This window comes from Telopea speciosissima, chromosome 3 (genome assembly GCF_018873765.1).
Source record: "Telopea speciosissima isolate NSW1024214 ecotype Mountain lineage chromosome 3, Tspe_v1, whole genome shotgun sequence".
Classification (NCBI taxonomy): domain Eukaryota; kingdom Viridiplantae; phylum Streptophyta; class Magnoliopsida; order Proteales; family Proteaceae; genus Telopea; species Telopea speciosissima.
Window position 1 is genome coordinate 10,780,192 of NC_057918.1, and position 25,326 is coordinate 10,805,517.

At 39.0% G+C, this 25,326-nt stretch overlaps 1 protein-coding gene across 2 annotated transcripts; it reads left to right on the forward strand.

Annotated features, from left to right (window-relative positions):
- The first annotated feature begins 605 nt into the window (after positions 1 to 605).
- On the forward strand, positions 606 to 23,915 carry LOC122654624 (alpha-amylase 3, chloroplastic-like). Of its 2 annotated transcripts, none has more exons than XM_043848796.1 (14): positions 606 to 902; positions 982 to 1,112; positions 1,254 to 1,311; positions 1,405 to 1,527; positions 1,660 to 1,780; positions 2,404 to 2,759; positions 4,824 to 5,491; positions 7,002 to 7,191; positions 10,480 to 10,586; positions 15,042 to 15,291; positions 17,017 to 17,139; positions 18,254 to 18,421; positions 23,475 to 23,649; positions 23,769 to 23,915. In XM_043848796.1, the coding sequence occupies exons 1-13, from the start codon at positions 639 to 641 to the stop codon at positions 23,631 to 23,633; spliced, it is 2,718 nt and encodes a 905-aa protein (XP_043704731.1). In that variant the 5' UTR covers positions 606 to 638; the 3' UTR covers positions 23,634 to 23,649; positions 23,769 to 23,915. The 2 variants fall into 2 exon arrangements, with proteins under 2 accessions (XP_043704731.1, XP_043704732.1); XM_043848797.1 differs by having other exon boundaries at positions 1,257 to 1,311.
- Positions 23,916 to 25,326: the final 1,411 nt, after the last annotated feature.

A 25,326-nucleotide genomic window follows, 5' to 3' on the forward strand; every position in this document is an offset into this window, starting at 1 on the left:
CGGATAATACTAAATGGATTTAATCAAGATAAGGTTAATTTGATAAGTATCGGAATTAGTCGAGCAACTGATGAGCTGACCACCTCCAGCCAGATTGGACATGGACTCATGGAGATCCAGACAAAACCATGAAACGGAATGCATGAATTTAATAGTTTAATAGCACATCTTTTACACAGAGAATCCACCCGACAAATCCAACTTGTTTTAATCTAATCTTCATCTCCCATTACCCACCAGTCTCAACAGGCCAACACACACACAGACTCACACCCATGGCGATTGATGATGATCACCAGCAGTTAATAGGATTTAACTGCTTTCACACGGAAGTTGGAACGTCTGGGAGTTCCAATGGATGAAGTATCCGTGAATGATCGATGATTCTGTCCTATCCATGAACCTCGCTACACCTGGATCTCCGCCCCCCACTAAAAAAATTCTTCCCACCACCCAAAAAAAAAAAAAAAAAAAAAAAAAAAGAGTAACGAACACTCGTTCTTTCCCTCTAGCTCTCGAGTCCCAATGAGTAGTATTAATAATCCTCTCTCTTTGCAGATCAGAAGAGGTTAATGTTTTCTGCAATGAATCTATCTAGGTTCCTCTCCACTGAATCTTGATCGGTTAGTTGGTTGACAATGACTACCGTTAGGCTAGAGCCTCGTTTCCATCAGTGTCTCAGGGACAACCTGAGATTTCGTTCTGAATCAAAGAAAACTAAGCTATCCTATTTCAATTACTCTCCTCTCAAGCTAGTCTTCAATGGCGGGAGTTTCTGCAACTTCAAGTCACTCTCCGTTCCTGCTATTAGAGCTAGTTCTACTGTTACAACTACCACGGAAACTTCTGATGTGTCCGAGGTCACGTTTCAGGAGACTTTCACGTTGAAACGAACTCAAACGGTAGTTTCAAAAATTATCTCGTTTTTCCCTTCTTTTTTTGTTTATTGCGAATTTTTATTCTTGAAGAAAGGGCCTGTAGGTGGAAGGAAAAATTTCTGTGAGGTTGGAGCAGGGGGAGGATGAAGAGAATTGGCGGCTTACGGTAGGATGCGATCTTCCAGGGAAATGGGTTTTGCATTGGGGTATAAATTATATTGATGAAGTCAGCAGGTTTGGTTTTCTACACTAATATTCTTTGAATCTGTACTTTTGGTCTTTTAATCTAATTACTTTGTTTTATGTCATCTCTTTTGGGTTTTTTTTCCACCTTATCGATCTTCCCTCTTGAAGCAATTATGTTTTAAAAATTTGCAGTGAATGGGATCAACCCCCACCTGAAATGAGACCCCCTGGCTCTGTTCCCATTAAGGTAATTCATCTAGTACTGTTCGATTCACATATTGGTTGGTTGAGTCTCCATGTGTTTGTATGTGAAAATGAACATCATTTTTGGTATTTTTAGGACTACGCAATAGAGACTCCTTTGAAGAACTTGCCATCAACTTCAGAGGGGAAGACATTCCATGAAGTGCAGATCAATTTTAACACCAACAGTTCAATTGCAGCTATAAATTTTGTCCTAAAGGTTCCAATTTTTCACTATTTGCAGTTTAAAACCTTGATTCTTTACAGTGGGGCATGTATGTACTTGCACATTTTGGAACCCTTTGTGGTAATGTTTTATTTTCATGTTTTGCATTTGGATTTTGGTGTGAAGGACGAGGAAACTGGAGCTTGGTGTCAGCACAGAGGGAGAGATTTCAAAGTGCCCCTCATGGACTACCTTCATGAAGATTGCAATATTATAGGCACCAAAAAAAGCTTTGGTTTCTGGCCAGGTTGTATGCATGATATACACTGCTTTGGTCAATTCTAATTTGGCAATTCATTTTCTCATCAATTTGTTGATCAATCATCTGGTCCTTGCTTTGGTGCTCCAAAAGTCTTTGGAAGGATCTTTAACATCCAATCTTATCCTATCAAGTATTTATATTTGAGAAAACTTGTACAATTAAACTTTCATGACTAAGAGTCATCTACTGAAGGGAATGGTGGGAAAAATGCTGATGTCTTGAGCATGAATGGGGCTACCATGAGGTGAAGCCAGAGTGCCAAGTCATGCCTAGTGAAGCATCGATACCAAACTAAAAGTTATTAGTCATACTTGGTTGAAAAAGAGAAGGGAATGCCAAAAGAAGGAAAAAATATATATATATATGTGCAATTCTTTAAAAGTTTAATTTACCCTTCATTTTACCAAATACCTATGAAATTCCTTTCTCTGCCCATGTATGGGGGCCACAAGGAGGTGACAGAGAAAGTGATGGTAGGGGATTTGGCCTCTGCTGGACCATGTCTAAGATTTAGGATAGAAAGAGTATTGTGCTGGTCATGGACACTGAACTTTTTAGTATGTTATGAATGACAGATCAATAACATTGTCATTTTTCATGAAATCCAGGAGCTCTTGGCAAATTATCGACGATGCATCTCGAACCAGAAAGATCTCAAACTAAGGATCAAGATGACATCAGTGAACAAATGGATCCCAAGCAGCAAAATAGGAGTCTTGAAGGATTCTATGAAGAACATTCTATTGTAAAAGGAACTCCAGTTGAAAACTTTATGACTGTTTCTGTTACAAAAAGCCCTGAGAAAGATAAAAATATTGTTCGGTTAGAAACTGATCTACCTGGAGATACTGTTGTTCACTGGGGAGTATGCAGAGATAATGATAAAAAGTGGGAAATTCCAGCAGGCCCTCATCCACCGGAAACCAAAATCCATAAGAAAATGGCTTTGCAGACTTTATTACAGGTATTGAAGTAAAGTAATATTTCCCCTGTATTTGATACTAAATTATATATTAGTAGTTTACAATTCCTCAAATTTTATTGTAGTGATACAGATGCTAATTTAGTATATTTTTTTACATATTCTTCTGAAAGTTGCAATGGAACAAGGAAATTAGATTCTAACGAAGCTTAGACTCTGCTTTTCCAAAAATTTTATGTTGATTGGCACAACTGTTTGTGCATAACTACAGAAGATTATGTTGCGCCTTGCAGAGGCATGTGCGGTGCGGGAGAGAGGGCTCAAGTTATATCAATATCAATAAGTGGTTTGTAGTTTGCTTGGACTAATTTCTGTTGGGAGCTACATAAGATAGAAATAGGGAAGGAGTGTGCATGTGGTCACATGGGCATCAATAAAAAATTTGAAATTTCAGGCCACCATTTGATTTGGACTTACCCCACTACCCAAGTTCATGCTATTGGAAAATCTGACTGTACCTACCAACCGACTACCTATATATGTTTGAGTTGTCCATACTCTTTGCAATCCGGTTGAACTATTTGTTGGATGGCCAACGGTACCCCGCCCATATGAACTTGGACAGCATAACCTTCCCAATTACTAATTGATTCTTATCTCTCCATTGTTCACTTGCTGTCATCTCCCCTTCAACTAGCATCTTTCTTTTCATCTGGATCCATTGAAACCTTGCATTAAAATCTTCAGAGACTATGTCTTGCCTTGCAACAAGAAGAGTTTGTCCCTGATTTCAAATCCTGTTTTGGGACTGGTTGAATCATCATTCCTGTCCTACATTATGTTTCACAAAGAATTAAAGTGGGATGGATGAAGTGGAGAGGTGTGTCCAGACTGCTGTGTGACCGACATATTCCTTTAAAGCTTAAAGGAAAGTTCTATAGGACTATCGTACGACTATCTATGATGTATGAGGCAGAATGTTGGGTAGTTAAGAAGTGTCATATTGAGAAGATATGTGTAGCAGAGATGAGGATGTTAAGATGGATGTGCGAAAAAACTAGGAGGATAAAATAAGGAATGAGTGTATTAGAGCTAACTTGGGAGTTGCTCCAAGAGAGTTGTTTGAGGTGGTATGGTCATGTTCAACGGAGACCAAGGGACGCCCCAGTAAGGAGGAGTGATATGATCCCGATTGAAGGAGCTAAAATAGCTAGGGGCAGGCCTAAAATGACCATAGGAGAAGTTGTGAGGAAGGACTTGCATAGTCTAGGTCTTGTACCAAGTATGACGTTGGATCTATCCTATTGGAGGGCAAGGATCCATGTAGCAGACCCCTTTTAGCTGAGATTCTCTTGACTTGCTGGGCTGTGCCTCTTTCCTCTTTCTTTCATCCTTCATCTTTAATTTTTCTTTTTATTTTACATCTTTCATTTGTCATTTTCCATTTTTCATTTCATTTCCCATCTCTCTTTTCCCATTTCTTCATTCCCCCTTTTTTTGTTTAGGCCTCAGTTTTCCCTACTTTGTTTTGTTTGGATCCATGTAGCCGACCCTATTAAGTTGGGATAAGGCTGAGTTTGTTGTTGTTGTTGTACTCTACAAAAGAGGAGATGGCCGAAGTTAATTCTGCGAGTTCACTGCTGAATTGATACCCAAGTTTGCTTAGTTAATCCAAATTTGTTAGTCAACATGTAATGGGTGTCATAGGAAGATTTTTTACTTTCTAAGAAGATTATCGTCTGTGAGGTAGCATGGCTTGATATCCAAACTTATCTTGATATCCAAACTTATCTTTACAGATGATGAGGTAGCGTTTGGATCTGTAAGATGAACTGAAACTACCTTTTGTCGAACTCGTGTATTATATCTGGTTGTAGATCATAAATAAGTTTCTGGCTTTGCGACATTTCTTTTGTTCCTTCATTTCTTTTCTCATTATTAATTTTAGTTCTGATATCGTTAGTCTTCTACTTGTGCTATATGTTTGGATCACTTATTGGATTTGTCTTTATACTTTGATTTGAGTTTTGGAACTTTGTTGCAATTGTTGAGGATTTTTATTTTCCTTGACATTACCCATTATTTAACAAGATACTGTTTCTGCAGCCTAAAGAGGATGGTCATGGAAGTTGGGGATTATTCTATTTAGATAAGGAGCTTATGGGATTTCTTTTTGTGCTTAATCTAAATGAAAAGACATGGCTGAACTATATGGGTAGTGACTTCTATATTCCGCTTTCAAATTCTGGTAGCCTTGCAAAGACTTCCATTCATGATGGCCCTGGATCAAGTTCTGTTGGTGTATCTGGGGAGACAACAGAGGCAAGTAAGACAGTTTCTCAAGCCGCTTACACTCATGGAATTATCAGTGAAATAAGGAATTTGGTAAGTGACATACACTCTGAAAGGAGTAGTAGCAAAACAAAATCCAAAGAATGGCAGGAAAACATCCTTCAAGAAATTGAGAAGTTGGCTGCAGAAGCCTATAGCATCTTTAGAGACTCCAGTCCCACATTTGTGGAGGAGTCTACTCCAGAAACTGAGACACTTAAACCCCCAGCAAAAGTATGCTCAGGGACAGGTACAGGATATGAAATACTTTGCCAGGGATTTAACTGGGAATCTCATAAATCTGGTAGATGGTACTTGGACTTCAAAGAGAAAGTCAATGAATTAGCTTCGCTTGGTTTCACAGTAATATGGTTACCACCGCCCACAGAATCTGTGTCACCTGAGGGCTACATGCCAAAGGATCTGTATAACTTAAATTCCAGGTACTCTTAGATGATTATCAACTTTTTTTTTTTGTCTTAGTGGTTTTCATATAGATAGCATCAGTAGTCAAAATTAATTCTGTATATGCCATGCTTGCCAGCATTGTACGATCACCTATATGAAAGTTTGATATCAGAATTTATCTCAACTTTTCCATTCATAACTTAAAATTTAAGATTATAAGTCACTGAAAGGTGCAAGTATTGTAATTTGTCATGGTATCTTTGGGTAAGATCCTCTTTTGGTGAAAGTAAACTGCTATTCATGAATTTTGATATGTTAGACCAGGTTAGTGGCCCCAGATCAGCAGCCTTGATCTTCTGATTGATCCCACATTAGAACCTAAATACCTAATTACCTTTTCTAATTTCACCTAGCTTCATCCCTTTAAAATACTAGCCTTTGTAGAATTTATTTACTAAATACTAAGCTTCAATTAACTTAACTTCTTTCATAGCAGTTATGAGGAAGTTGATTGTTACTCCATTTATTTCTTCTACAGATCATCTAGAGGATATGTTTACCAAGCCTCTGTTTAGTCTTGCTTTTCTGAAAAACTATTCCAAGCTGGGCATGGGTGATTTATATGCCCCAGCTTGAGGGGGAGTGTTAAATTATGTACATGTACAGCAGGGGTATTGTTGTCCAGACCCTGCTCTACTCTATTGGCGATTAGGTTTGCTGTTGTTGTCCACGATAGGGGAGTGTCACTATCGTGATGTGTTTATGTTTTCTTATTAGTTTGTAACTAGAATTGTACTCAATAGGATACCTACTTAGAGTCAGTTAGCTATTAACTAGTATTATAAATAAAGGAGGGAGGACCATGATAGAATATGATCTGAATCTATCATGGTTCAGTTGTCTTTCCTGTTCTTCTTCCATCGTCTTTCTCTCTCTCTCTCTCTTTCGTCTTCAAGCATTGATTGTTGACTGGTTATTGGTTTGTCTTTAGTTAAAATCTGTATTATTTATCTGTTTTTTAAGTTCGTCCTCCCATTTACGTCAAACTAGTACTATTTTGAGATGCCTGCTTTCTTGCTAAAGATTATCTCCATCAAGACTTCCCTATATGGTACAGGGTTTTAGAAACTGGGAACGGATCGGCTGAATCAGCCAAGGCAGATCCCCGGATCAGCCGATCCCATTCCAAAATCTAGAGTTAGGGAAAATTTTGGGCCAATTCTGACCGATTTCTCACCGATCTGACTGATTCAGAGCCGATTTGGATTGGAATCAGCCGGGACCGATCCGGATCCTGATTCCGTGTTATTAAACCCTGATATGGTACATGCTAAGCACAAATTTGTACCTTTTTTACTATCAGTGATGTTTGAGTCAACAATCTTGTTTCAAAATTCAAAATGGTAAGTTGACAATGGATTGTCCTTATAATTCCTTCATTACCCTTTCTGTTTTTATGGAACTGAAAAAATTGTTCATACCATTCTAAGATGTGGACACTATTGCGTTGTTTGGAACCTCATATTGACTTCTCTTTGTCATCAGATATGGAAGTATGGAAGAACTAAAGATCCTTGTGAACAGTTTCCACCAAGTTGGCATTAAAGTTCTGGGAGATGTTGTCTTAAATCACCGGTGTGCCCACTATCAGAACAAAAATGGTGTTTGGAATATTTTTGGTGGCAAGTTGAATTGGGATGACCGTGCAGTCGTTGCAGATGATCCACATTTCCAGGTATGAAAATTTTGGGACATATCAGTATTTTATCATAAATAATCAGATGATATTAGCTGATGCATTTGTTCAGCATTTCGAAATTAGACCAATTTTAGCATCTTTTAGAAATCCAGTCATATGGCTAGCTGTGTGTTTTGAATATTCTTGCCATGTGCATCTTCTTAAATGTGACTTGAGGAATGTTCTGTGATGCAGGAAAATCACTGAAGTTTTATTTAGTGAAATAAGCTTTGGTTCGGGTTACACATATATTGGGCCTTTGGTCCAAGGGATTTTTCATTGTAATAGGCTACTGTACTGGGCCTAGAATATGAGGTAGGAGGCTAGGAGCTAGGAATACGAGATTAGTCATGTAGGATGAATTTAGTCCCAAGTAGAAGTTAGCGATGTCAAGTGTGAGAATTATTAGGAAAGCTGGTTGCGTTTTGGTTTTCAGTTTATGTTAGGTTCTAATGACACCTAGTTAGAATAGGAATTGTTTTTAGTTATTTATTGGTCAATTAAGTAGATAGTTTGGTTAGTAGTTGGTTTTGGCTGTTTTTACTTTTTACTCATGTTGAAAGGAGTCGGTTTCTGGGAGTCTATATATCTTCATTATGGGTCATTCAGGCTTACGAGTTTGATTACTATATTTTCATTTTTTTAATTGTTCTTCTGTGAGAGATATACTGTGAGTGCTTGAGTGGATTGTCAGGTGGCTTGATGGATTCCATGGGCTGATCACAGGTGCATTCCTGTACTTATCTTCTATATCCATTTTTATTATTTTTCAGGTCAGTCATTTCAACCTTCAGCTACCTGTGGTTCCCCTGTTTTCTAGTAGTTTTCTCTCTTATATTTTTCTCTATCATATCCTACTTAGTCTAAAATTTCACTAAAAGTCTTAAATTAGTAGTTCTCTGAAGTTCTCTTCATATCCTTCATAACCTCACTTTTAGTACGCAATTCACAAATCCTAGTAGCACTAGGACTTCCTCCTCTCACCACCTTTCCATTTCCTGATTTCTATCAACTTTTACCAGCACAGGGGATACTCGACCAGGATGGTTTTAGGTCCCATCAGACAAGCCTCTGTTGAGTTATTCAATTGCCCTTATTTTCTGTTAAAACTGAACTTTCTGGTAATATGTATCTCAATCTATTTTTGCTTGTCTATTCTCTGTTGTTTGGTAGATCTTAGTCTGCCACTCACCTTTGAGGTTCTATTTTAAATGTTGAGGAATCAGATTTACTATCATTCCGTCCTCGGTAGATTTTGGCTTTCGGTGTTCATTTGCTATTGTAGTGATGTGGTATCCTTGTCTTTCTCATGATACCTTGAATTGGTTCATGTAAGAGTTATTTGTGGGCTCTCTCTCCTGTGTCCATTGTTAAGTGTTCAAGTCATGGTGCTGTTTAGTAAGTGTGACGATGTTTAAGTGTGGTTTTGTTTATTGTTTGTGGTTTTGTTTATGCTACTTAGTTAATACGTACTGTGGGGGAAGTCTATTAGTGATTGAGTTGTATTCAAACATGACTTTAAGGAGTCACCTTATTATATAATACTACACATAGCTCATGGTTTGTCTATTAGGTTCTTCTCTTGTCTCTTTCTCTCTTCTCCATCACTCTTTTATCTCTTCTCTTCTTCATGTACAGGTACTGATCTAACCTGGTTTAGTTTTCTCACATGGTAACAGAGCAGGTCTGATCAGAACTTGTACACTCTTCTCCTTTATTTTGAGAGTTTCTTTAAGGTTCCTTTCTCCTTTGGTTAGCAGCAACCAATGCTGCAGTATTTTTATTAAACCCTGGAGAAGGATCATCAAGAAATAGAATTTTCATATGATGATTAGTGATGCTGAATATGTAAAGTGCTGTTGAGTTGGCTGGAGGCTGCGGCACCACTGTTTCTGCGCATGAAACTCTCTTGACTTCTTCTCAGTTGCTGCCCTTATTATGAAGAATCCTTTGTCTCTCTTCTTTTCTGGATATTATTGAAGAATAATCCCTGCGACATCTCTGTTATAAAGAGTAATCTGTCTCCTCATGGCATCACTAATTTGATCAATTTTTTTGGATGTTTTTACCTGTTTTGGGTCTTCTTTATCTCAGTTATGTTGCTTCTGGTGTATTCCCTTTGTGGACATTACGTTGGTAAAGATATACTCTTCATAGCGTCCCTGATTTTCTGATTCTAATACCACCTTCAGTACCCCAGTTTTGGGGGAAGATTTCTTCTGTTAATATACCTTGCAGCAACCCTGTTTTTAGGGTCTGTTGCTGCATCTGAAGATTAGATTGTTTATCTAATCCAACCGTTGGATCATCAAGATATTCTGGGGATTCATTCTATTGATTGAATGGGATATTCTAGCCAATTTGAGGAAGATCAGGCTTGTGGATTGAGTTCTCAAATTTATTCTGAATATGGTTATTTTGGTAACCTGTGATTGGAGTTAATTTCTGGAACCTGCTGAAAGATCAGATCAACTCCATTATTTTGGTATCATACTTTGGGATTTATTTTTGCTGAGTATAAGAGGGACTCGATCAAGGTTTGATGGATTTCAGACTGCTGAATTTGCTGATACATTATTTCTCTCGATTGGGATTTGGTCTTGTTTCTGCGGTTTTGAGTATTTGGTCCCCATACTATTATTCTTGGTTATAGTGCTGGTATCTCACCTTTTTCTGTTGTAATGGGTGATTCTAAGCTCCCCAGTGGACAATGTAATGTTTTGAGTATTCTAATTTTCTGTTGGATCTATGACTTGTCACTGCAGCTTGATATATACATTTTTAAATGCTTCCAGTAATCTCTAATTTTTCATTTTTTAATAAATTTCTCTACGAAGTGGGGGAAAGACTCTGTACATTATGACCCTCCCCAGACGGGAGCCTTGTGCACTGGGTACACCCTTTAATAAATTTCTCTTGTTTATTTTATTACTTCTATAAATTCAGTTTCATAGCTTCTAGGACATCATCCCCTTTTCATGTCTACCAATATTGAATATATTTTATGAATTGCCTTACTGACTTCATGGGCACCTTTTGGATTGCTTGTACGCAATAAGTTACACCATGTGTACAATGCATCCTCATTCTTATAAGCAGTCAATACTGTCATAGATATTATTTGGATTAAAAAGGATAATTAACGGCAACACATTTTCACTCTCTCTCTATACATATATATGTATATATATACAATGCTCAAATTTGGCACATCCAGTATCTCTACATTTTTTAATTTACATATTCATTTTGGTATCACTAAATTACACTCTTTCTGTCTGACAGGGCGGGGGCAATAAAAGTAGTGGGGATAGCTTTCATGCTGCTCCAAACATTGATCATTCACAAGATTTTGTAAGGAATGATCTAAAAGAGTGGCTCTTCTGGCTGAGGTTTGTCAAAGTTTTCTCTTATTTCATTTCTATGGAAATCCCTGTGAACTACATATATATTTTGGTCCGGTTTTTGTGTACGGTATGTAAACAGCCGACGCTTCGGCCCTTCATCCAGTAGGGTGGGGGGAAGGCTGAAGCAACGGCCATGAACAAACCTTTTGCCTATTTATTTTGTACTCATTTTTCTTTTCTCAATCTACAATGTTAAAATACGTCAAGGACTGTTTTCAGAGTTAGATTGTTTATTGGCTGGTTGAGGGGCCAGTTCATGAGTCAGAAGTTGGCCATATAGTCCACATCAACCTTTGGCACCAGTGTGACATCGTGAAAAATTTAATTAAAATGCAAGAAAAGGTAATATATTTAAAAAAAGAAAGGAAAAGAAAAGAAGATGGGACCTGGGCTCCAGGAGGGCCAGAAGCCTTCCTTCATCTATTTTGCCATGTAGAAACATGAATTGGTCATTCTGACCATTTGATGTATGGGGGAATTACCTGGATAGGCCACACGTCAAATTTGTCGCCTTCTCAACTGTATGGCCCACCGTGTTTAGGGCTTTTTTGTTTACCATCCTTGTTCTTTAAACATTGACTTACACAATTTCCAAATACTATATTGATACATAGCAAAGCTGGATTGGACAGAAATTAACCCAGCGGATAACATGTCCGCTCGATACTAAACAAAGATTGTCACGACAAGGAACTGTTGGAGCATGTTCCCCTTCTCTGTCCTTTACCTCGCCTCCATGGCTGGTCTCTCTGGTGGGGTGTTGCCTCCTAGTTCCCTCTCCCCTCCTACCACTGGTTCCTCTCCTTCCTCCTCCCCTCTTCTGATTGGTTCAGCATGGAGCATACTATTCAGTCAAGTCCCTCCTCCTTCTAGAGATGGCCTATCCCTCCATTTTATTGTTCTATCCACTGTTGGAAACTCAAAAATTGCCCACTGCCCCTTTGGTTTGCTCGAAGATGAGGCCAGTCTTTGGGAGAACTCCCTAGTGGGCCATTTCCTTCATGGCCGTCCTCTGTTTCACATAGTAAAGCTATCCCTTACAAAACAATGGAGATTACAAGGAAATGTGGAAACTTACTTCATGGACAATGGTGTCTTTATCTTCAAATTTGTTGATGAACACGACAAGCTTCGAATCCTTGAAGGAGGACCATGGCAAGTTGGTCGAAAACCCATCTTTCTCCATCAATGGAACTGTCCGCTCTTACTTTATCGCCTCGACTTGACCTTTATACCCATGTAGATTTCTCTTCGTGGCCTTCCCCTCCACTTTTAGTGCATGGTGGGTCTCAGTGTCGTTGGCTCTGTCCTCGGTACCCTACTCTTCTCTGATGCTCGTACTAGGAGAAAGGACCGCCTCACCTTCGTTTGCATATGCGTTGATATCCTCTACCTACTTCCATCATGATGAAGGATGGGGAAGATTTCTCCTTCCAGCAGAACATCATCTATGACTAAAGCCCCCCATTGTTTGATCTGCAAGCTTTTTGGTCATGATATGAAGCTCTATGAGCCCAAGCTCGTTCCAGATGTTGTGGGCGACCTCCCATCTACCACCACAACCAACATCCATCCTCCCATGCTACTCCATTCCATCTGCTACCCTCCTCCTTCCCCTCATCCCGTTATCCCTGGCATGCCCTCTCCTAGCCGTGGCCGGCCCAAAACTCACCGCCGCAGAAGACAGCGTGTCCAAGGGATTCTGACATTTGGGTCTCCAAGGGACCTCTTCGTTAATGATCAGTCCAACCCAATTGTCCATTTGTCCCCAGCAATCGTTGGGCAAAACCCTTTTGCCCCATGTAGTTTGATGAAGCCGCAGACCTCTTCACGGCCCCTGATGGTCTCTCTGCTTCTGTGTACAACTCCTCTAAAGTTTGCCCCTCTATAGCGACATGGACAGATCTTCCTTGCCATTTACGTGTCTTCTTGACTTTGTCGTCAACCCCCCCAAGCCTCGCGATTCTCTCTTCCAGATTCGTCTTCTCCTGTGGGTCCCAGCCAGCTACCCTTTTTGTTTGCACGTGTAGCTCTCCCAAGAACCCCAGCTCTTCCTAGAACTCTCTTGAGCCTTCTTCTCTCCCGGTAGTTCCTAACCCCCTTGGCCCATCCCCTAGTGGGCCTTTTAGGCCATCTAACTGTGTGAGAGTCCACTTACCTGTTAACCATTCAAGTATCCCTCTTCCCTCTATACACCGAGATCCTGGGCTGCTCCCCACTCCTCAACCCACCCCCATCCAAGTTGGTTCCACCGGTTTGCATTCTGGTGGGCTCGGTCAATCCTTCTTCTCCCAAGCTTGCCCCACTGCTTCTAGTCTTACCACTCTTATCCCGTCCCATCCCACGGTTCCCCCTGACCCATTGCACTCGGGCCAGCCCTCTTTGGCCCACTCAATCCGGCCCCCTCTTGCTACCCTTGAGTTGATTCAATCTGATCCCCAGGCCAATGACCAGGTCCCCTCCCACCCTCTGCTACCCCTCATCTTCCCCTCCGTGTTTACCAGCGTCACGACACAAGCTCTCCTCCTTTTTCCAAGAAGTGCCCCCTAGGGACTATTCCTTATATATTCGTAACCATGTCCTTTGCCGAGACAATTTGTTAGACCAAAATGGGCTCTCTTGAAGATTATTTTTGTTTGGTTGAGTTTAGGCCCCCTTCCCCTTAGCAGGCCCTTGCCTCTCCTTTTGTAAAGGCATGGCCTTGTTATTTTTATGCTCTCCCCCCCTTCTCTTTCCCTTTGGTAATAAATTTTTTATTCATCCAAAAAAAAATGTCTACCCAGTTTCCATATATAGAAACAGCTTCATGACATAGTCAAAAGAGCTGGAAAGACTTCCAGCCTCTCCGGAGCCAGATCCCGACACCTAGAGAGATGTAATAATTAGAAAAGAGTGTACCTAGTGCACGAGGCTCCCTCCACTGTGGGGTCTGGGGAGGGTCATAATGTATGCAACCTTACCCCTGCTTTGCAGAGAGGCTGTTTCCAGAGACTCGAGCCTGTGACCACTTGGTCACAATGGAGCAACCTAACCGTTGCACCAAGGTCCACCCTCGTAATAATTAGAATTGAGGTAAAATTGGGAATCCTGATTCCACCTCAAAACAGGCCAATCACATCCTAACGTATCAAGCATCCTAACATCTCAGAGCATCTCCTGAGTTCCATTATCATAAAATTCATATGCATAACTGTTAAGGATAAGGGTTACGTACCCGTCTAGATTCAATGTATGTAGGGTGATTGTATTTTGACTCAGCATACCTTATTTGTAATCCGTATGCAACCTATAAATAATAAGGGCCTCTGTCACTGTTTGACAAGCCAATCTATTCTCCCTAAGCTTCTTCTTCTCAACTTGGTATCAGAGCCCAATCCTTTTTCGGTATTTTTTTCTTTTTTTCACCGCTGAAGGAGTTCTCCACCATTGCCGCTGAGGCTTCGGCCTCCCATGGTAAGCAAGGTTGACTGAACATTTTCTCTTTGCATGTCGCACCACACTGACCATCAGTGATGCTTCAATTAACCACCGACCGTTTTTCTCATGACCACCACAACCAAAAATCGCCCCTACAACTGAAAATTCAGTTTGTGTTCTTGAACTGGGGGGTTGACTTTTAATCCTATTGGAATTTGATTTTTTAACTATTTTATTGGATTTAAATAGGGGGTATTTGCTTATTATAATATCTTAAGATATTTAGTATATATTAGGGCTGTTTCTGGAAATTTTGTGAAGCCAGGGCAAAACATGCGAGACTGGTCGAAATTTCGACCCAACTCGTCGAAACAGTGTATATATAAAGCATGGAATGTACCGTTTCGGCCGAAATTTCGGCAAAAAACCGAAATTTTGACCAAAACCTGGTAAACCTTAATTTTCGCAGCCATTTTCATTTCGGTGGCTAGAAAAACCAAAAAAAATACCTAGATGTCAGTGAAACCTCGAACTATGCTTTTCGTTCGGTTCTTCTTCTCCTCCACTCCTCCTCCTACTTTTCCATCTTCTTTCTTCTTGCTAAGTTAAGGCTACAAGCTAACTCAAGTTCTCCTCTTTTAACACCCCCATTTATTGACCCTGTATGCAATTTTTTTGGAATTTTATTGCACAAATCTTTTGTTGTTTTTGAGCTATTTGTGATCTTCAGGAAACTTCATGATACTGCTACACCTTAATAAGCCATATAAAACAAAGAAAATTCAGTTCACCAAAATATCGAGCTATGCTCAAGCTCATAGAGAAAAAGAGAAAATTCCAACTTCACCATCTCCTGTTGTATTTGCATTTGCAATTCTGAAATTCATGGGGGAGGGGGGAAACTCCTCTTCATCCTATTTATCTACTCTTATTTTATGTTCCAGGCTTTTCTTTATGTTTCTTTAGACAAGTTCTTGTACTAAATACAATTGTACTATGCTTGCTGCTAACATGTCAATGCAGGAAAGAAATTGGGTATGACGGGTGGAGGCTTGATTTTGTTCGAGGATTCTGGGGTGGTTATGTAAAGGATTACATGCAAGCGAGTGAGCCCTACTTTGCAGTAGGTGAATACTGGGATTCTCTCAGTTACACTTATGGTGAATTGGATCACAATCAAGATGCACATCGACAGAGGATTGTTGACTGGATTAATGCTACTAATGGGACAGCTGGGGCATTTGATGTTACTACAAAAGGCATTCTTCATGATGTAAGATTCTAGCTAGATGGATTTCTCAAGTTTCCTTTATCTTTCACTAGGTAATGCAACTCGAACTCGAACCAGGGAAAAACCAGTGGGAGATCGATTGCAGCAGGATTAATAAAATAAGGGAGAACAAAATTGAATAACTGAATTTTTTTTTTTTTATTTCTCTTCTTTTACATATGAAATAAGAACATAAAAAGGTATGGAAGAAGAAGAAGAAGGGAATATGGAAGGGGGATAAGGGACTCTCAGTCCAGGGTCTCTCATCCACGGCCTCTTACCGTTACTGCATCCCACAGCTGCTGCCTCTCACAGCTTCAAGCCATTGCCCTCTATTTCTTCAATCTTCAACCTTTGGAGGCCTCTAAGGGCATTACATTATACAGACTCACGGGTTGAGCCCAAAATAGGAAGTGTTTGTTTCCAAGTAGCTTACAACCAATATAGAAACTTCCTATAAATCTAGCTGCCATACATCAAAATAGAAACTTCTAAAAACAAAAATAGTAACAAACTGAAATTAGAAGCTACCTAAATGAAATAAAATATACTTTATAAACCTGAAAATGCAAACTAAACTATGGCAGCATTAGGATAGAATCTTTCGCCACTTGATGGGCCCACAAGATCTTCTTAAAAGCATGCCCACACAAGGCAAATATGGGCTGTGACACTGTTCACGTGAACAGTACCGTGAACAGTGTTCTGGTCTTGTTTTCTTCATATTTTGATCTACATCAGTAGGTGGATTAATTTCATTTTCCTGTTCAATCAGTCACGAAAAATAATTGACTTGTTCCTTAATGATTTTTGTTTCCTTTTTTTGGATCTGCAACAACAAGACATCTATACTCGAGAAGGAAAAGGAATGAAGCAGAGACAGAGCTGAGAGAAGAGAAGGTGCAATGTACCATACCAACCTAACAGAATGTCTAGCCCTCCACCACACTCTACCCCCTCCCGCACTCCCAAAAAAACAAGATTAAAATTAAATTTGAACCCCATGATCTCAATTCCAAAGAAAAAATAGTATTAAAAGCACATCCATGTCCTCCAGGCCAAATTAAACAAAAAGCTTTATTCACTTTGCCCAAATTCTTCTAACAGTTGATGCATGGAGATCAAAAAGCCCAGGGTAATGACCCCAAAACTGGGAGAAATTTCAAGAAACTAGTCGAAACAATATGGATTGACCTGAAACTTAAATGGATGCTTAATAGGGACTAACAAACCTTGCTGCACAAGCAAGCTGAACCAATCTGATGGCTACTAAGCCTCTATTTATATCCATGGCATTGTTGAGTATGTTAGCTACTTCAACACCTTTCCAGTATTCATTTCAATCTTTGCTGGGCTCCTCCCACTCTCCTTTCTTTAGATAGAATAACTAGCCCCAAAAGGTGATTGAAGTGTGAACACTCACTTTGGTGCATGCACATGGCTTCTCTCTTTGGATCTGTCACATCGATACTTGTGCCTCGATTTTCCTTTCTCTTTTGGCTGTAGTTTGTGGGGCAATTTTATCATTATTTATTGAATAATCCTTGCTTACATCTTCTTATGCATGATGTAACTTTAATTGGTAAAAGCAAATTTTGTGATTTGCATGCGTTGTTTTGGGGCATTCTATGTTCAGCAGATCTATACGATTGAAATAGACATTCTGATATTTGAAATTTTCCATCAACTTAAAATTTGCACTTACAAAGTATTCCTTCTTTCAAATAGGCTCTAGGGAGATGTCAATATTGGCGATTATCAGATCAGAAGGGAAAACCTCCTGGTGTTGTTGGGTGGTGGCCATCACGTGCTGTTACCTTTATAGAGAACCATGATACAGGCTCAACTCAGGTTTGGACTAATTTACACTTTGTATGCCACAAAATTCACACTTTCTCTTATTTTCTTGTTCAATGTCCGAATAGCTACAAGAAACAAAAAACTAATACCTCGTCAAAAAAATGGATGCTCTATTGTGGATCATTTTCCCCCTATCCAGTTTTTCCCAACCCAGAGGAAGACCAGTACACACTGACAAAGCAATTAAGCTTTTTCTGTTTGGGGTGGGGATGTGTTCTTGGTCAATTGGGGTGTTATTACAATTAGGGGGCATATAAGCTTTTGAAATTTTGTGGATACTAACAATTTCTATCCTCCCCAAATGAAAGTGAATTTGTTTTCCTATAGATTGCTGTATACATTACTTGAATCGAAAATACCGTGAGCTCTAAATTTTTACTGTTAAACGGTAGCTGGTAGGAGCATTGTTGATGAATGTGTAAGACCAAGAGGCTTTCTATGTGATTTCCTATTAACAGGATAAAATTATATTTTAAGAATAAAAGGTCGCTATTTATCAGATAATACATGGCATTGCCAATTCATCTAAAATTGTCATAATTGCTCAAGGAATGGATGTTTTCCATCTCAATGGGCACAAATTTGTCCACCATGTCATCTGTGAAATTGACCTGTCTACGAGTTGATCCTGGATTTACTTGGCCAGCTGTTACTTGGTGATAGTACACTGTCATACAATCAAAGCCAAGTTTGTTAATGTAGGCATATCTGTGTAGCCAACTCTGTTTAGTGGCGAAAGGCTTAGTTGAGTTTAGTTGAGGAGTTGTGAAAGATTAGCCTTACTGATTGAACAGTTTAGATTGATCCTTAAGCATGACATGCAGATCGATAGGGACCAGGACAAAGCATGTTATGCTGTTAAGTATAGAAATGTAGTGCTATTGTTGGATGTAACTAGTCTATGAGAGATTCGTCTTTAATTGGTTATGCCTTGCATGGTCTGGCCTGGTTGGTTTCTGATCATGTTTTCCTGATACCAAATTTTATGTTAAAGTGCTCATCAATTATACTGATAGAAAATTCTGTTGAGATTTCAATACTATTAATGCCTAATTAGTACACTATAAAACAAAATGCTAACTTAGGCATTTTATTTTCTATGAAGGGTCATTGGAGATTCCCTGGTGGGAAGGAAATGCAAGGATATGCCTACATCCTGACACACCCTGGAACACCAGCTATCTTTTATGATCACCTTTTCTCTCATTACCGGTCTGAAATTTCAGCGCTTTTATCTTTTCGACATCGATTGAAGATTCATTGTCGCAGTACAGTATGTATTCTATAACTTTCATTTCAGTTTCCAATTATTTTCTAGATTATTATGAGTACAATGGATATTTTAGTTTGAAACTATCAGATGCAGAAGATTGAGAGGCAATTTTCATCTCTTTCATGGGATTTTGGAATTTCATTCATCCTATTATTACATGACCATTTATCACCCTTGGCGTAATAACATTCAATTGTGGGCTCTTTATTTTACATGATGTTCTTGGTCTGATAAATGCACTTTTTTTTCTGGACTGTACTGAAGTCCACTTATATAGGTTATGTCGTTATGATAATTTGGTGATGCAGGAGAGCAAGTGGTCTTGGAGATTAACAGGTCTTGTGCGATTTATGTCCCACTACACAAGAGGCCTGGGTTTAATAGCCAAGTGCTTGGGCTTATATTGACTATTGAGAGACTTAGATCCAATTAGGACCATTTTCAAGCTGGTCTAGGTTATATGTGCATTGGACCTTGAGTCTACGGGGAATATTTTGCAATGGGCCCTAAAAGCAATCCCAAATCTAGGGGGTTATCGTTCTATGCGAGAATAACTAGTAGTTTAAGTTAAAAGAGTCTTTATTGAGTCCTACTCCAATTGGTTAGTATAATTTGAGTTGGTAGTTAAAGTTTAAATTAGAGTTGTTTTGGATTTTTTTTTCCATTATAAATAAAGGTTGGCCCCTCTCATGTACCTCATGGTTTTTTATATTGAATAGGGAACTGGTTTTTGAGTTTGGCTAAGCTCTAGCATGGTTTGTGGAGATTTCTTAGGGTCACAATCTGGATATTTTAGCTTTATACCCCTGTTCTAATTCTGTTCATTAATCCTTCTCTTCCAGCTCAGGTTTTCTCCCTCACAGTTCAGTTTCTTGTTGCTGTCTCAATCCCTCTGACACCCTGTTTTCTAGGCTTGTTTTTCTGAATTTCTATTAATCGTCTCTGGTAGCACTAGTGTGGTTTGTGGAGATTTCCTAGGGTCACAATCTGGATATTTTAGCTTTATACCCCTCTTCTAATTCTGTTCATTAATCCTTCTCTTCCAGCTCAGGTTTTCTCCCTCACAGGTTTGTTTCTTGTTGCTGTCTCAATCCCTCTGATACCCTGTTTTCTAGGCTTGTTTTTCTGAATTTCTATTAATCGTCTCTGGTAGCTTAGATATCAGTTTGCTTCCAAAACTCATAGCTAAGTTTCTCCTATCATAATCCTTCAAATCTGATTTCTGCAATTAAGTTCATACCTGTCCATTAACCTCAGATTCATACCCTGCCCTCTTCTGCTAGTTCCAATTGCACCCTTTATTATATAAGAGAAATTTGTAATTTCTGGTTTAATTGATAGATCAGATCTAAGGAGCACTCCATTGGAGTATACTCGAGCTTGGATCAGTAAAATTTGACATGTCGAGATTCTCTCATTTGATCCTAATTTTGATTTTTTGGGGGAATTTTATCTTTTCTCCTCAATCTGCCTTAATCTGTTCCTCTGTTCTGAAACTTATTTTCAGCCTTTTTAAGTCTAAAATTTTGAGTACCTGGTTTGCTATTCAATTTAGTTCTGTACCTCTACCACACATTACCAAATCTCTTCTCAGTTCTGCAGATAATCTCTTTAGTGCTGGCCATAGTAGCAGATTCTATTACCCTATTTTCAAAAATTGGGTTAGGATTTGTGCATCTTCATTATCTGGCTTTTGCTGTAATCGAGGGCAGATCTGTGGACCAGCTGGTTGTAGACCTGATGAATGTGCCACACTTCCACCCAAGCATTCTCTTGTTGTAAACTTTGTCTGCATGCCCCATCCAAGCATCAAAAGGCATTTATTTGTCCACAAACTACACATCCTTTATTGGTTTGCTGATATAATTAGAAATTTCTACTTAAGCCCTGAGCTGAAATTTGATTTTTTGAGACTTGAGAGATTGCCCAAATTGATGGTTGTAGTAATCTGTTGTAGAACTTCTTTTGACTCTCTCTGCAACGACCTCAAACCTGGACAGGGTAAAAAGTTTGCCCTCACGGGCATTGATCAGAAATTACCTTTCACATTTGTATAAATAACCCAACTCCCATAGAATTCATACATACATAGTGGAAGACTTGACACTACTGGAGTTGGGATTAACACTAATACATGACATATATATATAACACTGGTGGCAATTGAACAAGTATTACAAAGCTCTGTGAATTTAAACTTTATTGCAAAACATGTTCTTTGTCTTTCTCACATCATAACTCCTACTGTTCACAGACACTTCTCTCAATCCTATTCCCTAGGTTGGTGTATCATGTACACTCACAATCCAAAGAGTCTGGAGCTATACACACCTCTCCTCTGAATTTATCATTTGAAAAGAATATTTATAACAGGGATGAGCCAACAGCTCAATGAGGAAAACATATTATAATACAATTAAGTGCTCATGTGTTTCATTAACAGTGTACAAATAAGCATAAAATGTTTTATTAGTTAAGTTAGATCTTTAGTTATTATTGTGAAATACCGATTGTGCACATAACAGTTGAGGTTAGCTTAGCCTCGTATCATCTATTCAACTCTTTATCCTAGTACTGCAACCCATGAGCGTATCATGTTCTCGTAGTCTCGAAGGATAGCTCGTATTCTTGTAGTCCCGAAGGACAACTTATAAGAAACCTCATCTAATACCTAACCCCCTACTAGAAAGAGACGGTATTCACAGAGTCATATTCTCTTAATACTGCGCTTACCAAATCTCATATTGATTCGCATAACTCGTACTCTTGTTCACATAACTCAATACACATTTGCATATCTCTTTCTCATGCTCATTTCACTTGTATACAAACACATACTCATACAATTGGTCATGTAGCATCTCATTATGACTACACTTCATATTATTCACCTTAGAGTCATATCACTTAAAAGCATTTCATTTACAAATCGATCTCATTCACAGCTCATACACACAACAAACATTCATTATCCTGCTGATACACTACATTACACATCATAAAACACATGACCATGCTAATATATTCCAATATACATCATATAGAGATGCTAGTATTATTTCCTCACCTTCTCAACGTAAAGCTATTAAATCATTTGAAACAGCATTATACATTTTATTCATTTAATATTTTCTCTTAAATAAATAACAACATATTCACACAAATATTGTACATTACAGTATATGATCCCTCACCTCTATTCCACTTGGGTTAATCACCTTGGCAATCAACAACACAAGTATACACTCTTTGATGTTTGAGCACTCCTTCTTCAAATAAAATTCTCTGTTTTGATTTCCTTCTTGCTTCAATTAAACATAAATTCCAGAAACATCACTTCACTCTTCAATGATTCCACAGTCCACACAACCACAACCAACTGATTACTAGATTCTTCAATGATTCAATAGCACAACAATGACTCAGCGATTGAGTCACTTAGCCTAGTTAGGAAAGACTTGGTCAAATCCCAGCCTAGGCCAGCTCCTCCTTGCATGTGTTAAGTGGCTAAGTCCACCAAGACACCTCCTTCTTGTCATGGGCAAGGTGGCTTTGACCACCAAGCCACCTCCTCCTTCCATTGTCACCTCAAGCTAGGACATGCAAATGGTGGCTGTTTAGACTTGGTCAAACAAAGTGGCTACTAACCATGCCACCACCTCATCCTCTCTATGCACCATGTGGCAGCCCTGAAGTAGGACACATGGTCCAATCATGCTATGCCACCTCTAATCCCTCATTAATTCCTTTAATAATAGGATTAACTTAATTAATCATATTAATCAAATACTAATCAATATTTAATTACTAAGATTAATATAAGCATGCCGCCTCATGCTTGCACTATTCATCATAAATAAATAAAACAATTCAATAGATACTAAAATAATAACGAATGACCAAATCAATATTAAAGTATTATACTAGAAATGTGGGGCATTACGCTCTCTCTCTCACATACATATACTGTTAACTGTTTTGGCTTAGGGGTGTCCAATAGGTAGATGTTGGTCTGAGAAGCCTCCAACTTTCTTTTGTTTTTTGGTTTTTTTTGTTTGGTTTTGGGTTGGGGGATAACTCAATAAACTTTACTATAGTGGATTTCATTGACCTCAGCAAACCTGAAAGAGACCATCGAAGAAGACTTTAAATTATGTACTGAAAAAGATTCCGTAATTGGTTGTATATACTGTATTCTACATCCTTGAATTCTTTATAATACAACCAAATAAAAAGAGTGAGGTCCTTCACCTTGAGTGCAATCCTGTGGGCTGGCTCTGTTTGATTGTTGGAAACCTTTAGTTTCTTTCAAAGCATATTAGTTGAGAAATGGCAGCTGGAGTTAATGGCCAAAGCTTCATCCTTCGCCTGCTCGAATACTTCCTTGAATGTCCCTTTTGTGTTTGAGACCACTCCCTATCATCTAGGATGGAGTCCCATATATATCTTTAGCATAAGGCTGTAGATTAGAGGGCGGTGGGCCTTGGTGCACTGGTTAGGTTGCTCCATTGCAACCTAGTGGTCACGGGTGCGAGTCTGGAAACAGTCTATCTGCAAAGCAGGGGTAAGGTTGCATACATTATGACCCTCTCCAGACCCTGCAGTGGCGGGAGCCTCGTGCATAGGGTACGCCCTTTATAAGGGCTGTAAATTAACATCGAACTGTTTCCTCCTTGCTGGAGCACATGGCACAAATGTTCAAAATTTTAATACCTACTGAAACCAAATGATATCGCTGTTTAAACGAAGAATTGGGATTTCGGTGGAGCACCTTTAACCCACAGTGCTTTATAAGAAGTTGGAAGTTACTATGCCATCAAGAGCATTCTATTGGGACGTCACTGAATAGCATCCATTTCCTAACAAATTCCATATTCTCTGCCTCCCAGTTTTTTATGCATTGGAACAGATTATGAAAATGATTCTCTCATTTATTCTCCTCTTGAGTTCTCTTTTTGAAAACTGCAAATCTACACTATATACACACACACAGTCAAGGGCCTCATCTTTTGATTCACAAATTGTTCAATTTTATTTTTATGGTGTGATCCAGGTTCAGATAGCGAAGGCAGAACATGATGTGTATGCTGCCATCATTAATGAGAAATTAGCAATGAAGATTGGACCTGGGCATTATGAGCCACCTAGTGGTCCGCAGAAATGGGCTTTGGCTCTTCAGGGGAATGATTATAAGGTTTGGGAAGCATCATGAAGATAAAAAATGGCACCATATGTTCGTCGAGTTCCACCAACACTTTCAAGAAAATAAGCACGAGTTACACATCGAATACAACAGTTATGCTTGGACATGTAATCTTCTACATCTCACAACTTGTAGGTGGAGGCTTGACTGGATCTCAGCAACATGACAAGAAGGGTTGCATGTAAAAAAGCTGATGAGTGTAATATGTTTCCTAGAAATGTAAAGTAAGGTGAAAACTTTGCATTTGTGGAAGCATTTTTTAAATAAAGGATGCATAAACGTATTATTATTGTTAGGGAAAATATCATCCCCCTCCCCTCTAAGTATCCATAATATCAACCCAATCCTCAAGTTTTGAATAATCATAATGCCCTCCCCTACTTTCCCAAGATTCTATCAACCTACCCTAACTGTTAAAAAAAAGCCATTAAGTGATGATGTGGCATGTATAAAATTTCTAAAACCCCAAAATACCCTTAATATGCTTATAAAAAAAAACCCCTTAAAATTCTATTCCCTTTTTGCCCTCCCATACTTTCTCTTTTGCGTGGTCTTCTTCCTCTGTGCTTCATCTTCACCTTCTTCCACCAGCACCACCATCATCGCCACCACTGCTGCCTCCGATCCTCTTCCACCGCCACCACCACCACGGGGCAAAAGTGGGAAGTTGATCTAAGAATTTGGAAAACCTAACCCTAGCTCATATGTATAATAGACAACCCGCTCCCCCTTTCCTTCCTCATTCATTCCTTCATAAAGCCCTAAAACCCTGTGGCGTCTCTTACGAACACAAATCTTCTGTGTGTGTGTGTGTGTGTGTATGCGCTTATGTGTGAGGAACTGATGCGGATTATCTTCTAACATATTTTTTATGAATCGATCCAATACTTGTTTCCCCCAAATTTTCCTTTACTTTCTCTGTTCTTGTTTATAGGTAATGTTCTGTTTTCAGTAATGTTGATACGCTGGCGATGAGGCGCTGAAGTTGTGGAGCAGAGTGAAGCGGTTGTTGGCGGTGACAGAGAAGAAGGAATTGGTTATGTCGTGGTTGGGATATGAAGAGAAATTGGTTAAGGGTTTTGCTCGATAGAGCTGGAGAAGATGGAAGAAAGAAAAAAAAACCGGGATGGGAAGAGAAAGTGGGAGAAGTGATTTCAGTAGAAAAAAAAAAAGAAGAAATAGAATGGGATATGATAACAGCTGGAAAATAGAAGAAGAATATAGAAAATGGGAGAGGGTTCGGTGGGGTTTAGGTGGGATTTTTTTAGAAAAACAGAAAGACAAAATAGAAAAATGAAGGAGAAAGTGGGTCGATGGTAGTGGAATCAAAATGGGTTTCAAGACATAGGAAACAGAGATTGGTTGCAAAGGTTTCAGGTTCGACTAGATGGAAATGGGGAATAGGAAGAAGGAATGAAGAATAAAAATGGAATGGATGGAAATGGGTTTCAGTGTGGTTTTTGTTTTCGCCTCATCTTTTTTATGAATCGATTCAATACATGTTTCCCTCAAATTTTCCTTACGCTCCCACTTGCTCCATTAGGACTCCACATTTTCTTCTTCAATCCCCATGGTTTAAAAGTTAAAAACTTCGAATTGATGCGATTCCTTTATCAACCCTTAGAATGTGATCCTGAATCGAAATCTGGATTAGTCAGCTTGATTCCAATATGATCAAGGTCAGTGAGAAATTGACCGGAAC